Raw genomic sequence first — 13,174 nt, 5'->3', positions numbered from 1 at the left:
TTCAACATTCGAGTCGCCGAGTATTTTTCCAACACTCAATTTACCTGCTCATCCATCGGGCAGCCCTGTAATTTACAGGGTATCACATCTCCTTGTCTAAGAACGGAAATTATGTATTCTGTATGCTTGATTCAGTAAGTAGTAAAATCCCCAACACAGCTGCCTTTTTTCTCCCCTTTTTATTATCAAACAGGGAGAATGACTAACAGATTAAGCTATTCCAGAAAGGAAGTAATATTCCATCCTCTATGCCTTCATTCAAATCATTACTAGAAACCTTTGGGGAAGGAATCAAGGAAATCACATATTACCTGGCTCAATAAAAGCACAATCCAATGCAATTTAGTGCTTACTGATAGAGAGGAGATTAAAGAAAGTGATGCAACCATTCCTTCTAGCATTAAAGAAATAATGATCTATCAATGATTATTGTAGCCTTGCTACAGTCACGTCATAGCTAATACCACTCGTTTCCCTGGACTAAGAGAGCCAAAGACACTCTGATGCTAGTGTGAATGGTCCACTCTTCTCAATAACCTAATCATTCCCTGAGTTTACTAATTACAACTCTCATTTTATTCCATAAGGCACATAAAACAGCATAGCTGAAAGCTGAACCAAGACACTTAAATGAAGCATATTACTTGAAATACTTTCCACAAAAGATAGGTTAAAATCTTTACAGAGCTTATGTCAGTCAAACCATGCTCACTATTTCCCATAAAATAAGAACTGGGGACAACTCAATCTAAAAAGACAGCAGCACTAAAGTACATACCTATGTATCCTAAATATCCCCCTCAGTCAGGAAGCACTTTCTTCAAATTACAATAAAGACTCTGAAAAAGCTTACAGCAGCAATACATGAATCCCAAAGGTGTTCAGAAAAAGATCAGATAAATTGAGAACAGAGCCATAAGACACTTTTACACGAATAGTCCCAACACCCCTAGCTCAGACACTGACAGCCAAGCACTACCTGTATTCAAACAGTTTTGCTTACCTGTTTCTGCACTACAGGCTGTGATCAACAACAGGGCACAGGTCCTCTGGCCCATCCCAAGAATGGCCTTTATGCTTACAGCTCTACTCTTTAAGCTCAGAAACTAAGCTCTCTGAGGTCACTTATGGGAAGGGCTCCAGTAAGTGCTTGGCCTTATGATGGCTGTTGGGGTTTTTTTAAGAAAGAAAAGAACAAGACAGATGCCCAAATGCTTTTAGCACAAAGCCAGAGGTGGTAGTATCACTGATGTCATTTTTTAAAGAAATATCAGCGTATATCTTTGCTCTCAAATGAAAAAAACTGAACTCGCATCAATTTCCATGAATTTGGGGTGGGGCTGGTCAGCTGCTCAGGTGAAAAGAACCTAACTGACTCCAGCAATTTAAGGGCAAGAGACACTGACTAGAGACTGTGTCACAAGACAGTTTCTTGGAAAACACAACTCCATCAGACTCTACAGGAACAACCCTGGGCTGTGCTTTGAAGAAGTCCTTAACAGAACTGCCAGGACGAAACTTTAAGGTTTGACTGAATCTTGCCACCTCCAGAACAGTAAGAAAGAGGCAGGCTGAAGGTGTACAAAAGCAAACTGCACCTGCAGTCTCAGGCTGATGCTCCACAAGATGCAGAGATCACTTAACAGTTCCTGCCAAAGGGGTAAATCTTCCCTTGCCATTCCTCCTTCCAGCCACATACTTGGCATGGTGCTTGCTTTTTGTAGCTCTGACACTCAGTATCATTGCTCTTGTAGAAAGTCCCTCTCCATCTTTTTTGTAGGCTCCCTTCAGGTACTGGAAGGCCCCAATTAGGTCACCCCAAAGCCTTCTCTTCTCCAGGATGAAGAAACCAAATTCTCTCAGCCTTTCCTGAGAGGAGAGGTGCTCCATCCCTCTAATCATCTTAGTGGCCCTCCTCTGGACTCACTCCAACAGGTACATGTCCTTCCTGTGCTGAGGACCCCAGAGCTGGATGCTCAAGGTGGAGTCTCATGTGAGCAGAGTTGCAGCAACAGAATCCCTTCCCTCAGCATGCTGGCCATGCTGCCTTTCATGCAGCCCGTGAGACAATTGGCTTTCTAGGCTGTGAGCACACAGTGCTGGCTCATGTCCAGCCTCCCATCCACCAGCACCCCCAAGTCTTTCTCAGCAGTGCTGCTCTCAATCTGTTCATCCCCAGCCTGTACTGATATCAGAGGTTGCCCTAACCCAGCTGCAGCACCTTGTAACTTGGCCTTGTTAAACCTCATGAATTTGTCCAGGTCCCTTCAGATGGCATCTCCAACCTTCAAGAGTGTCAACGGCACCACTCAGCTCAGCATCACCTACAAATTTGCTAAGGATGCACTCAATATCCTCATCTATGTCATTAATGAAGATATTATATAACACTGGTCCCAAATACAGACCACTGAGGGACACTACTTGTCACTGATGCCCATTGGGATTCTGAGTCATTGACCACTACCCTCTGAATGTGACTGTCCAGCCAATTCCTTATCACGTAACAGCCCACCCATCAAATCCATCTCTCTGATTTAGAGAGTAGGATGCTGGGAGGGACTGTGTCAAAGGCTTTACAGAAATCCACATAAATGGTATCTGCAGCCCTTCCCTCATCCACTGATGTAGTCACTCCATCATAAAAGGCCACTAGGCTGGTCAGGCAGGACTTGCCCTTGGTGAAGCTGCGCTGGTTACCCAAAATCACCTCCCTGTCCTCCGTGTGCCTAAGCATAGCTTCTAGCAGGATCTGTTCCATGACCTTCCCAGGCACAGAGGTGAGGCTGACAGGTCAGCAGTTCCCAGGGTCTTTCTTTCTAGCCTTTTGAAAGATAGGTACAATGTTTTTCTTTTTTTCCAGTCACCTGGGACTTTACCTGACTGCCACGACTTTTCAAATATCATGGAAAGTGGCTTGGCAACTGTATCAGCCAATTCCCTCAGGACTCTGAGATGCATCTCATCAGGTCCCACAGACTTATGCACATTCAGGTTCCTCAGGTGGTCATGCACCCGATCTTTACTTACAGTGGAAGGGACTTTGCTTGCCCAGTCCCCATCCTGCTCTTCATCCACTCAAGAGGTGTGGGAAGAGAGGTTGCCATTGAAGACTGAGGCAAATAAAGTTATTGAGTACCTCAGTCTTCTCCTCATCCATTGTTACCAGTTTTCCAGCACTGTTTACTGGGGAGGACACCCTCTTTAACCTTGCTTTTCTGGTTAACGTATCTGTTACCTTCATACCTAACATACCTTCCTATTATTCTTTGCACACCTTGCCATGTTCAGATCCTGCTTTAGAGGTTGCCATTGAAGACTGAGGCAAATAAAGTTATTGAGTACCTCAGTCTTCTCCTCATCCATTGTTACCAGTTTTCCAGCACTGTTTACTGGGGAGGACACCCTCTTTAACCTTGCTTTTCTGGTTAATGTATCTGTTACCTTCATACCTAACATCCCTTCCTATTATTCTTTGCACACCTTGCCATGTTCAGATCCTGCTTTACCTTGGCCTTCCTCACCCCATCCCTACACAACTGTACTTCAAATCTCTATACTCTTCCTAGGTCACCTGTCCTAGCTTCGACTCTCTATGGATTTGCTTCTTTCCCTTTAGTTTGACGAACAGGTCCCTACTCAGCCATGCCAATCTCTTGCCTTCTTTGCCCAATTTCTTACTTCTGGGGATTGCTTGCTCTTGTGCTCTATAGAAGACTTCCTTAAAGATCTGCCAGCTCTGACATACTCCCTTGTCCCCAGGGGCAGTCTCCCACTTACCATCTCCCTGAATAGCTCAAAGACTGCTTTCCCAAAGTTCAGGGGCCTAACTTTACTCCCTACCTGACCTATGTCCCTCAAGACTGCAAACTCCACCAATGCATAATCACTGCACCCATGCTTCCTCCGACCTTGATGTCACCAATGAGATCACTTGTACTGGTGACCCACAGATCCAGTAATGCAACCACTCTGGTAGGGCTATCTATTACCTGAGTCAAGAAGTTATCCTCCATGCATTCCAGGAGTCTCCTGGATCACCTACAGCTCACCATGCTACTTTCCCAGCAGATGCTGGGGTGGTTGAAGCTCCCCCAGCAGGACAAGAGCCTGTGTGATGCCTCCTGTAGCTGGAGCAAGAAGGCTTTGTCAATTGGCTCCCCGTGATCAGGGGCCTGTAGTAGGCACCAACCACTAGATTCCCTATGTTGCCTGAGTCTCTGACTCTTAACCAAAGGCTTTCAACCTGCTCATGACTATTCTTCAGAGATAGCTCTTCACATTCAATCCACCTCTTGATACAGAAGGCAACCCTTCCTCTCCTCCTTCCTCCCCTGTCTCTTCTGAACAGCCTGCCACTTTTCTCTATCATTCAGCTCAGCATGTACACAGGCTACTATGAGCTGCAGGACAAGCAGGTACCTTCATCTACCAATGCTGGAGTGGTAGAAGAACACAATTTAAAGAGAAGAAAGAGAAGCTGCACTCCACTATGGTCAAAAACAGCCATCACAGGATATCAAGTGAAAACTCTGACACTGTAATTATCAGAAAAGCTCTTCCCAAATGCTGAGTAGGCCTTTACATCCAACCAAGGCTGGTGTTAAAAGCTGTGAGAGACCACTTCTCCCTGCTTGGCAATTGAGCGTTCTACACATCAGCTTTTTATCTGGCTGGTGTGAATTATTCTGATAGAAATAATAACCTGGCATTCTGCTATGTTCTCATTTCAAGTCAAAAAAACCAAGATACCCTGAAGGCCCAGAAGAGTAGTAAATGTGCCTCTGTATGCTTTACAGTAAGCAGACACAAACCATCCCTTGGATGCACACAGCTCTTTCAAATGGGGCACTGAGGGAACACTGTAATACTTCGAGGCCAACTTTGAAAATAAAGAACACAATGAGTCTGTCATGAGCAACAGAAAATTCATTTTTTAAGACATACAAATGAAAGCAAAGTTTTTCAAATGCCAAAATTTAAAAAGAACACCCTTTCTAATAGTATATAAAGTTAGCTGAATACAGAAAACCCCAAGAGAGTAATGCAAGAAGCTACAGTAGCAAGTACCAGAAAGCTATACCCTAATTCTCTTTTGTCAGCTTTTAGTAAGTTTCTAAGAAGTAAATGTCAGGTAAGTGCAGTAACTCATATCCTTGCCCTAACAGTTCACGTATGCTTGGGAGTAATTAGAGAGATAAAAGCAAGACAAGATCTGAAGGAATAAGTGACATCTTTTACTATGCTAACAGGTACAGTTTAATGCACACACAAAACAAAAGCATACAACAAGGAGACAGGTTTTATGCACATAATGGTTTCCTAAAGTACAGTAGGAGCTCCTGCTTTCAAGCTGTAGCATCTTCATTTGTCTGTGAAGTTATGGATAAGGTTGTATGCTTCAAAGAAACCAATAAGAAGCACGTTTTGCTTAGGACAAGAGAATCCTGTGTACAGAGTAGCTGCCTCAGCTGTCTGTCTCCTGTGGAATTAAGGACAGTACTAACTAACAATAACACGGGGTTTGACTGCCCAGCCTGCAGTTCGTAACATTGTAGGGATTAAAGACAATCATTAAACAAACCAAAATCTGTACCTTTAAATTTATAGCTAAAAACTAGAGAGTTGCACAGAAATGACATCTAACAGAGCTTGGCAGTGCCAATTGCTGTAACAGCTATTCAACAATCTGAAAGAAAGGTGCTGCAGGTTCTCCCCTCAGTCTACAAAATGAATATATTTGTATTCCAAAGGACTTAAGGACAGCAGAAAGTGAATTGCTTGAAAGCAATTTTTCCAGACCGGAAGTCAACTGATCCTTAAACAGCTATGCTGGAAGAACACAAACTACACTTGCTCTACGAATAGGTAAGTTGCTCTCCAGCACTGTCAGAGATGCTGTTTCACAGGCACTGCACTAACTTTGCTACTGGAATTCAAATTCACCTTTCAAAATAAAGTAGGAAACTTCTTTTGTCTGCAGGAACTTATGCTTATGCCTTATCACTATAAAAACACACTACAATTAATAATTATAATTTAAATAACTTCAAATCATAGTAACTCATTAGAGTCTAAACATGGAAGACGCTTTGTCTTTTACTACCTAGTGGTCTTATATTAACTTATCCTAGTGCTCAGAAGACAACTACGTGTGTACAGATATATATATATACATGCGAGTAATACCTTGTTGCCAGTTTGAATGAAAAAGTTGGGAAATTAGCTATAACCTTATCTCTTACAAGGATTATCTTCTACCATCCTAACTCCCTATCAGCTATAGTCGTGACCAGCAACACGCTCCTGTGCCCCAGTTAAGACAGAGATGAAAACAGTATGCAAATCTTTTAATTGGCCTAATGCAGTAGTTAATCCACTAGGAACAGTCCTAAAGCACTGGGACACCAGCCAAACAATTGATGAGTTAAAAAAAGAAGTTTTACTTACAGACAGGGTTGCTCTGTGATTATGTGTTTCCTGCAGTCTGGCAATGGTCAACATCCGATCATCAAAGTAGAGAAAGGATGTTAACCTATACCTAACCTAATGCAGGATCAGATGCAGCAATCTTCCTAATATAGAACATCTACCACTTCTGCAAGTAGGTTTACTTTAAAAAGCATTCTGATGCTTCTTGCTCACAGACATTAGGCAAGTAGTCTTTTGCAGTGGTGTCATCTAGTGGTCAAGCTCAAAGAAAAAAGATACTCCTTTTTTCTATCTGCCACATTCTGTATGATTTCTTCCTTCCCATACACTGGCCTTTAAGCAACGTCTGTAAGTGGTTGACTGTTTAATTAAGTGCCATACTAACTGATGGACAATTGGTTGTGCCCCAGCCTCCATGGGGAAGGGAAGGCATCGTCACTTAAGCTATTTTTAAGAGCTGGGGGAAGGGGGAGCTGAAGAGCTAGTAGAGTTGTCCAATCTAAAACCTCAGATCTCCTCACTGCTCAAGTCAGACCAAAAGCTTATAGTTCAATTAACTAATTATCACACTGCTCACTTGCATATCCTAATAAAGATGGCCATTATTTCTTGTGATAGCACCTAGACTCTGAACACTGATGATAAATCACAACTGGTTGTTTATACATGCTTTAAACCTGGCTTTTCCTCCAACAAATTAAAATAATTACAAAAACCTAAAAGCATGCTGCTGACCTCCAGCAGATAAGAACACGTCCTACTGCTGAGTGAGTTAGACTGTTGAAGGTTTTGTTTGGTGTGTCTGAGGCATTAGCTGAGGTTATTACTTCAGGCCTTCCACATCACATAGCTCTAGCTTTCCGGTAACTGACTTCAGATGTCAAGATGTTGAAAATCCATTTCACAAGTTTTAAGTACCACTTATAAAACACAGTACTAAGACAACAACAAATGGACAGGGTACTACAAGAGATGCCATTCCTTGTGGAAACTCAAAAGACCAACAAGTATGTGATGGGTCTCAAACTTTCAGTTCTGAAGCACAAATATAGGAAGCAATAATGTGGTTAATATTATTCCTCTGCTTCGATAAAGTGTGAGCTAAAACATTAGTTGCTTATTTTACATCTTAATTGACCATGGCTAACATGAAATATTGCTCTAATTTTCCCCCTAACCAAATGTCAAATTATTTCCTTGCCTCTTTCAATAAATTACTTTCCATAAACAGCAATCTGACCTTCTAGAAAATGAAATTTACAGTGTTCAGCTGGTTTAAATTCTTTAGCAACTCAATTTGAGATTGAGCGTTCTCTCTGAATTCTGTGATGTTTCTGAACGATGTTTCAAATAGTAACTTTGTCTTTTATGAAGACAAAATTAGGACAACACTGCTATACAACTCCCACAGTTCTTTAACTGCAAATCCAAGCACCTCATGTTTTAAAGGATAGCACAGCTGCTGCTTTGGAGAAAAGTCAGCCCCAGTTTGGCCGGCAAAGTTGAACACACAAACCAAGAAAGCTGGCCATTTTTCATCAATACATCATTTAAACACCAAGCAGAATTATCTCCTTGTTACTTCGAACACATTACCAGATTGCACGCATCATTTTCGCAGACTGCTAGAATGAGCTGCATCATAGGACTGTGGGGCTTTCTCTGTCATTTATTTCTGTTTGATAAGGGCTGTTAAAGACAGCAGACATACAAAAACAACAGGAAGACAGAGTATCTCCCAAACTCTCCCAAGTTCCTCCTATCAGAACTCAGTAACTAGGCAGAAACAGACAAGTTCAAAACTGAGCAGCACAACAAAAAGCTAGAAACCAGAAGAGCCGCAACACTAGAAAAAGTAATGGGGCATCAGACACTGCAACAATCAGAACACGCAGGTTTGATACAAGAACCACCAGTCTGAAGAAAACAACTTCTACCTAGCCTCTGAACAGAGTTGTCCTCTTTCTCTTTCCAGCTCAGCTGTCGCTGGTTACAGTACTATAGACTACTTCAATACGCTCAAGATAAAAATACTTATATTAAGCCAAAACGCTAACCCTTCTAGTTTTCTGGTTCCCTCCTGTTTACTTTGTTAAAAAATCTCAAAAACTGCATTAAAGCAATCTATCCTACAATATTACGCATGCAAAGTTAGGAGTTATAAAATAGACAACACTTTAGTTACCATGCATCATACTGTAGGCTTTGCACTAAATGATGCACTGAGCTCATAAAACAAACGATCCTGCTGATGTTACACCTGCAAAAAAATTCATAAATGCATGCAGGGAAAGGTTTTGCACCCCCACAACACAACTGGGTTTTCATGATCCGTCAAAATCTGCCGTTCTCATAAGATGCTATTACACTATAGAAGGACTGTGATAACTTTTGCTAGAACAGACTACAAAAACATAGCTGCACATGACAAACGTGTGCAAATAGCTCCGTTGAACAGCCATATTATGTACAAGTAACGTGAGTTGGTACACTTAATCCCCAACGTAGTACTTCAAAATACAGGACAAAGACAACTGTTAATAGGGCAGAGGAATAACTATGCCTCACCTCCCACTTCATATGCTTTAATTATGTATCCCTAAGCATAAAAATCCCCATGCATTACCATACTATTTCCAGTGTTTCCTGGATTTGGCATTTAAGGTCTGAACCAGCTCTCTGCTGTAGATTTGTCTAGAATATCAGTGGCATACAATCAGCTAAGGAAAGTTTTTCCTGTTTCCTTTCACTAGGCACAAATTTGTATGTATGTAGTTTCAAATTTAAAATCTCTAGCAGGCTAATTTTTGATGGGAATAGATTTTATTTGAAATTTTCATCTTTTGAATGGCATCCAGCCCATCCCAAAGGCCTAAGAAATTTAGCTTATATCCCACTAATATCTTGATCTGTCAAAGTAGAACATACATATCTAATAATTTTGTGTCTATCTCAACACAACTTTGAACAACCAAGACTGAATTAAAGGCTGGTAAAAAAGTGATAGCACTATCTTAATCAGATAGAATCATATCACAGCTTTACCTGAACAGCTTTCAAAAGCTATGATGCAGACACACAAATATTTTAGCAAAGAGTTTAGAAAAGTAATAGAAAGACAGAAGGGTTATTCTTGGGGGGAAAAAAAAGAATTTGCTCTTCTAAAACATTTTTTTTTGTTATTAGTTTGGAAACTAACAGTATCTTCAAAGACTGAAAACAAAGACATTTCATTGAGCAAATGAAAACCAACACCTAAACTGTATTAACAGTTCAGAATATTCAGGTTTCTAAATTTAAAAAAACCAAAACAAACCAACATCTTATTCTCTAAGGAAAAACACTGTAATACTAGTGGTAACCTGAGTCCAGTAATTTGACAAGTATAAAGACAAGAAAGAAACTTTGGATATAGGTTTTCTGTACAGAAATCTACAACTTGACTGAAGTTGTTCTTGTCCTGGCTTTTCAGACTGGGACCTCACTGGGTGAAAGGAATAAGGGGAGAGAAAATAGAAAGCTTTTCTATTAAGCATTGGCCTTGTGTTCATAGCCATACATATTTCCTTACAACTTATGTCCTGCAGTGCATCAACAGATTTTTCTTCCTGGTGTAGTACAAAATTTGCTTTACATAAGACCTGGATCAGCCACTACAAAAAACTCACACAGAATGAGTACGTTCTCCCACAGCCATTTTGAAACAGCCCACTCCTATCACCTTATAAACACCAGACCACATGCTGAGACCACAGGCTACCCACAGAAGTCCCTTCTACTCTGCAGTGCAAGCTGGCACCTTCCTCCTGAAAAAAGGAAAACAAAACAACCCTACAAACAACAAAAAACCCCAACCAGAAACAGCTGAACCCACAAAGGCTTTAGCACCCATCCTGCAGGTATTTCCAAGTTGAGTAGGTTTACGTTTTTTTCATTTTAAATCTCGTTAGGTGAAACTGTAAAATTATTTAGACAAAATAAGGACCTCTTCTAGACCTCTCCCAGAAGCTGCTTTAAAGAAGGACTCAAGCTTATTTATACTCCAGAGCATATGTACAAATGATATGAGAAAAAAGGCACCCGAAGCTCTAAATTCTTCCAGGTTTTCACTCAGTCTAAGACAACAATAAAAACACTTGCAATACATATGCTAGTATAGCAGCAAGCATAACACTAACTCTGAGTGGGGAAAAAACCACCATCACACTAAATCCCAAATAATCACCTATTACATTTTACAATTAATTCCTAACTTCTCTAAGAAGGCAATGACAATTTGTGCTACTACCTATAGTTTGGCCATTCATTCTGAATGATTCATCAACACTTTTGCATAGTTTTTTAAAATTCATAGCTTCCCCTAATTTGTCATTACATCTCACTCTACAAACAACCCACCTTTCTCACACCAAAGGACTGACATTTCTTTCCAAATCTACCACACAGACCAAAAAAACATGCAGCATCAACACCCGAGAGAGCTGTCCTATCTCTCTACAGCTGCTTCAAAGCTAAGAAAAGAGGTATCAAGTGCAGCAACACAATCCTGCTCCTAAACTAGAGAAGAGCAGTAACTATTGCTAACTTAAGCATCACACCTCACTTTGGGTGCGTTTGATGGAGTTCATTATCCTGGGTTTTGGTTTCAAAAAAAGCACAAACTAAATGCACCCACACCAAACAAAAAGAAATACATATTTGTTTTTAAATACACTTACCTTGCACCATTATTTCTAACCACGTCCACTGTTTCATCAACAAAATATCGATCCTTGACATAAGCAAAGATTTCGTCACAGATCTCATGAAGTCGGGTGCGATGGGTAAGGGTGGCCAAGTAGAGAACTGGAATGATGAGTGCCTCTGGAAAACTTTGAAGATTAAGCCTGGCTTTCTTCTCTGATTCCAGTGCTTCCTGATATGTGAGTCCTGGTTTACCTGTGACAGCACAGCTCCACACAAGGCTGTTGCACAGAATGGTGCGTTCAAAAAAATCACTGAAAAGAAAGGCAGGAGGGGAAGAAAGAAAGAAAACAGTTGAGTTCTGACTAATATTTGCAACTCGCTCACAATGAATACAGCAGAAAATTGAAAATTTCTCTTACAAGACTGAAATGCAAAAGCAGCTCTACTCCTGTACAGGCTGTAGTTAATCAAGGATTATTTGCCACTTTTCAGCCATGGCATAGTAAATTACTATTGGAAAATCAAAGTCTCCTCTCACTACAGACTATAGTAACAGCATCAAGACCAAGAAATGCTGCAAATATTCAAGTATAAGAAGCCTTGCACAATAATAATAATAATAACCACCCTGAGTTTAATAGGTGTCATATCGTACTCACCCCCACCCACCCCATTTCCACAAATATTTGCAGGAGGAGCGTCTGAAACTGTACAAACATGAAATAACCCTAAGATCACAGAAGCATGCTGCAACTTGAGTAAGTTTCAGATTTTGAGTGCCTTAACTCACAAATGAAAAGATGGGGGAGGTAAAAAAATTAATGTCAAGTAGTTCTCTAAATAGTTTTTATTCCCTCACTGTTTGCACTACTCTTAGAAAAAGTACTGAACTGTTTTTTTCTACAGATTCTTCTCCTCCCTTGTTCCATTAGGAAATATTCTCTTCCCTCCATGTATTTCCAGTTAATGCTAAAATCACACTGTTCTTATTGATTGCTTTGTAACTACTGTATTGGACTCAAGAAAGAAGAGCTTTCATTAGGCACTATCTGTCCATTTTTGACAGGTACCAGAAAAAGTGGTTTGTTAAAACACTGTCTAGATGAAGTAGATGATGTAGCTATTGACAAGATCATGTTAAAACATATGCAATGGATCAGTGACTGGACAGCAGAGCAGATATTTCAGTATGCTCCAGTTCAGACAATGCTTTTATTTGTCTTACTTTAAAAATCTTCACAAACCAGTATTTACAACTGAGGTTGTTGCCTTGTATCAGTTCAACATAGCTATTTCAAGGCAGACACCCAGTATTTTCAGAAAACTGCATGCTGCATGAGATAGCTATAGTGAAATTTCATTCCTTCAAAAAAAACCCAAACAACTAAACTGCAGTGTTCACATTTTTAAAAGGGCAGAACTGTTCAAATCATTTCTAGCAATGGGGTGAGAGAGTTGGACAGTTCACACTGACTTTTTTTCTTGCAGGCTCCCTGCAAACTCCAGCTGGCAAACCTGCATCAGTGACACTGATGCAGATGACAGCGTTCACTGCAGATGGACAGATGAACCAAAACATTTTCTAAATGAAAATGGAAATTCCAGATTGAGGACAATGAAGGGTCTTGGCTCAGATAATCCTTTCTGTACAAGCACAGGATTCCTCTGAGTGAGATATGCTTTAGGAAGAACATCAGCTGCGGGATGGGGAAAGGGCAGAAGAGGAAGAGATGTATTATCTAAATAATATCTGAAACCTACAAAAATTCAGATTTTTTTACCACCTGCATCTACTTAATATATTTGACTGCACACAGGATAATTTGGGCTTGCTTACTCTAAACAAGAAAAGGAGAAGAACAAAGGAGAGACAATGAGATAAATTATTCTTCAATATATGAAGAGCAGATGGCTGTCAGACATTCTTTGTGCATCTTTACTGTGTGTTATCTTATAGCTACTTCAACATTTTAAAGAACAGGTTAGACAAAAATCTGTTTTCTGGGTTTGGTTTGGGTTTTTCTGTGAGGTGATAGAATACACAAAATGTGATCTC

At 40.5% G+C, this 13,174-nt stretch overlaps 1 protein-coding gene across 1 annotated transcript in view; it reads right to left on the bottom strand.

Annotated features, from left to right (window-relative positions):
- BAZ1A (bromodomain adjacent to zinc finger domain, 1A) overlaps positions 1-11,429 on the bottom strand; it is a gene marked incomplete at its 5' end in the record, with an annotated part of 54,678 nt that extends 43,249 nt beyond the window's left edge. Inside the window, 1 exon segment of the mRNA XM_009073406.1 lies at positions 11,151-11,429. Within this exon segment, the coding sequence (XP_009071654.1) occupies positions 11,151-11,429 (279 nt within the window).
- Positions 11,430-13,174: the final 1,745 nt, after the last annotated feature.

The sequence above is a fragment of the Acanthisitta chloris genome, unplaced genomic scaffold (genome assembly GCF_000695815.1).
Source record: "Acanthisitta chloris isolate BGI_N310 unplaced genomic scaffold, ASM69581v1 scaffold4504, whole genome shotgun sequence".
In the NCBI taxonomy this organism is placed as follows: domain Eukaryota; kingdom Metazoa; phylum Chordata; class Aves; order Passeriformes; family Acanthisittidae; genus Acanthisitta; species Acanthisitta chloris.
The sequence above is the reverse complement of the archived record's forward strand: the minus strand, read 5'-3'. Positions and strand labels throughout refer to the sequence as shown.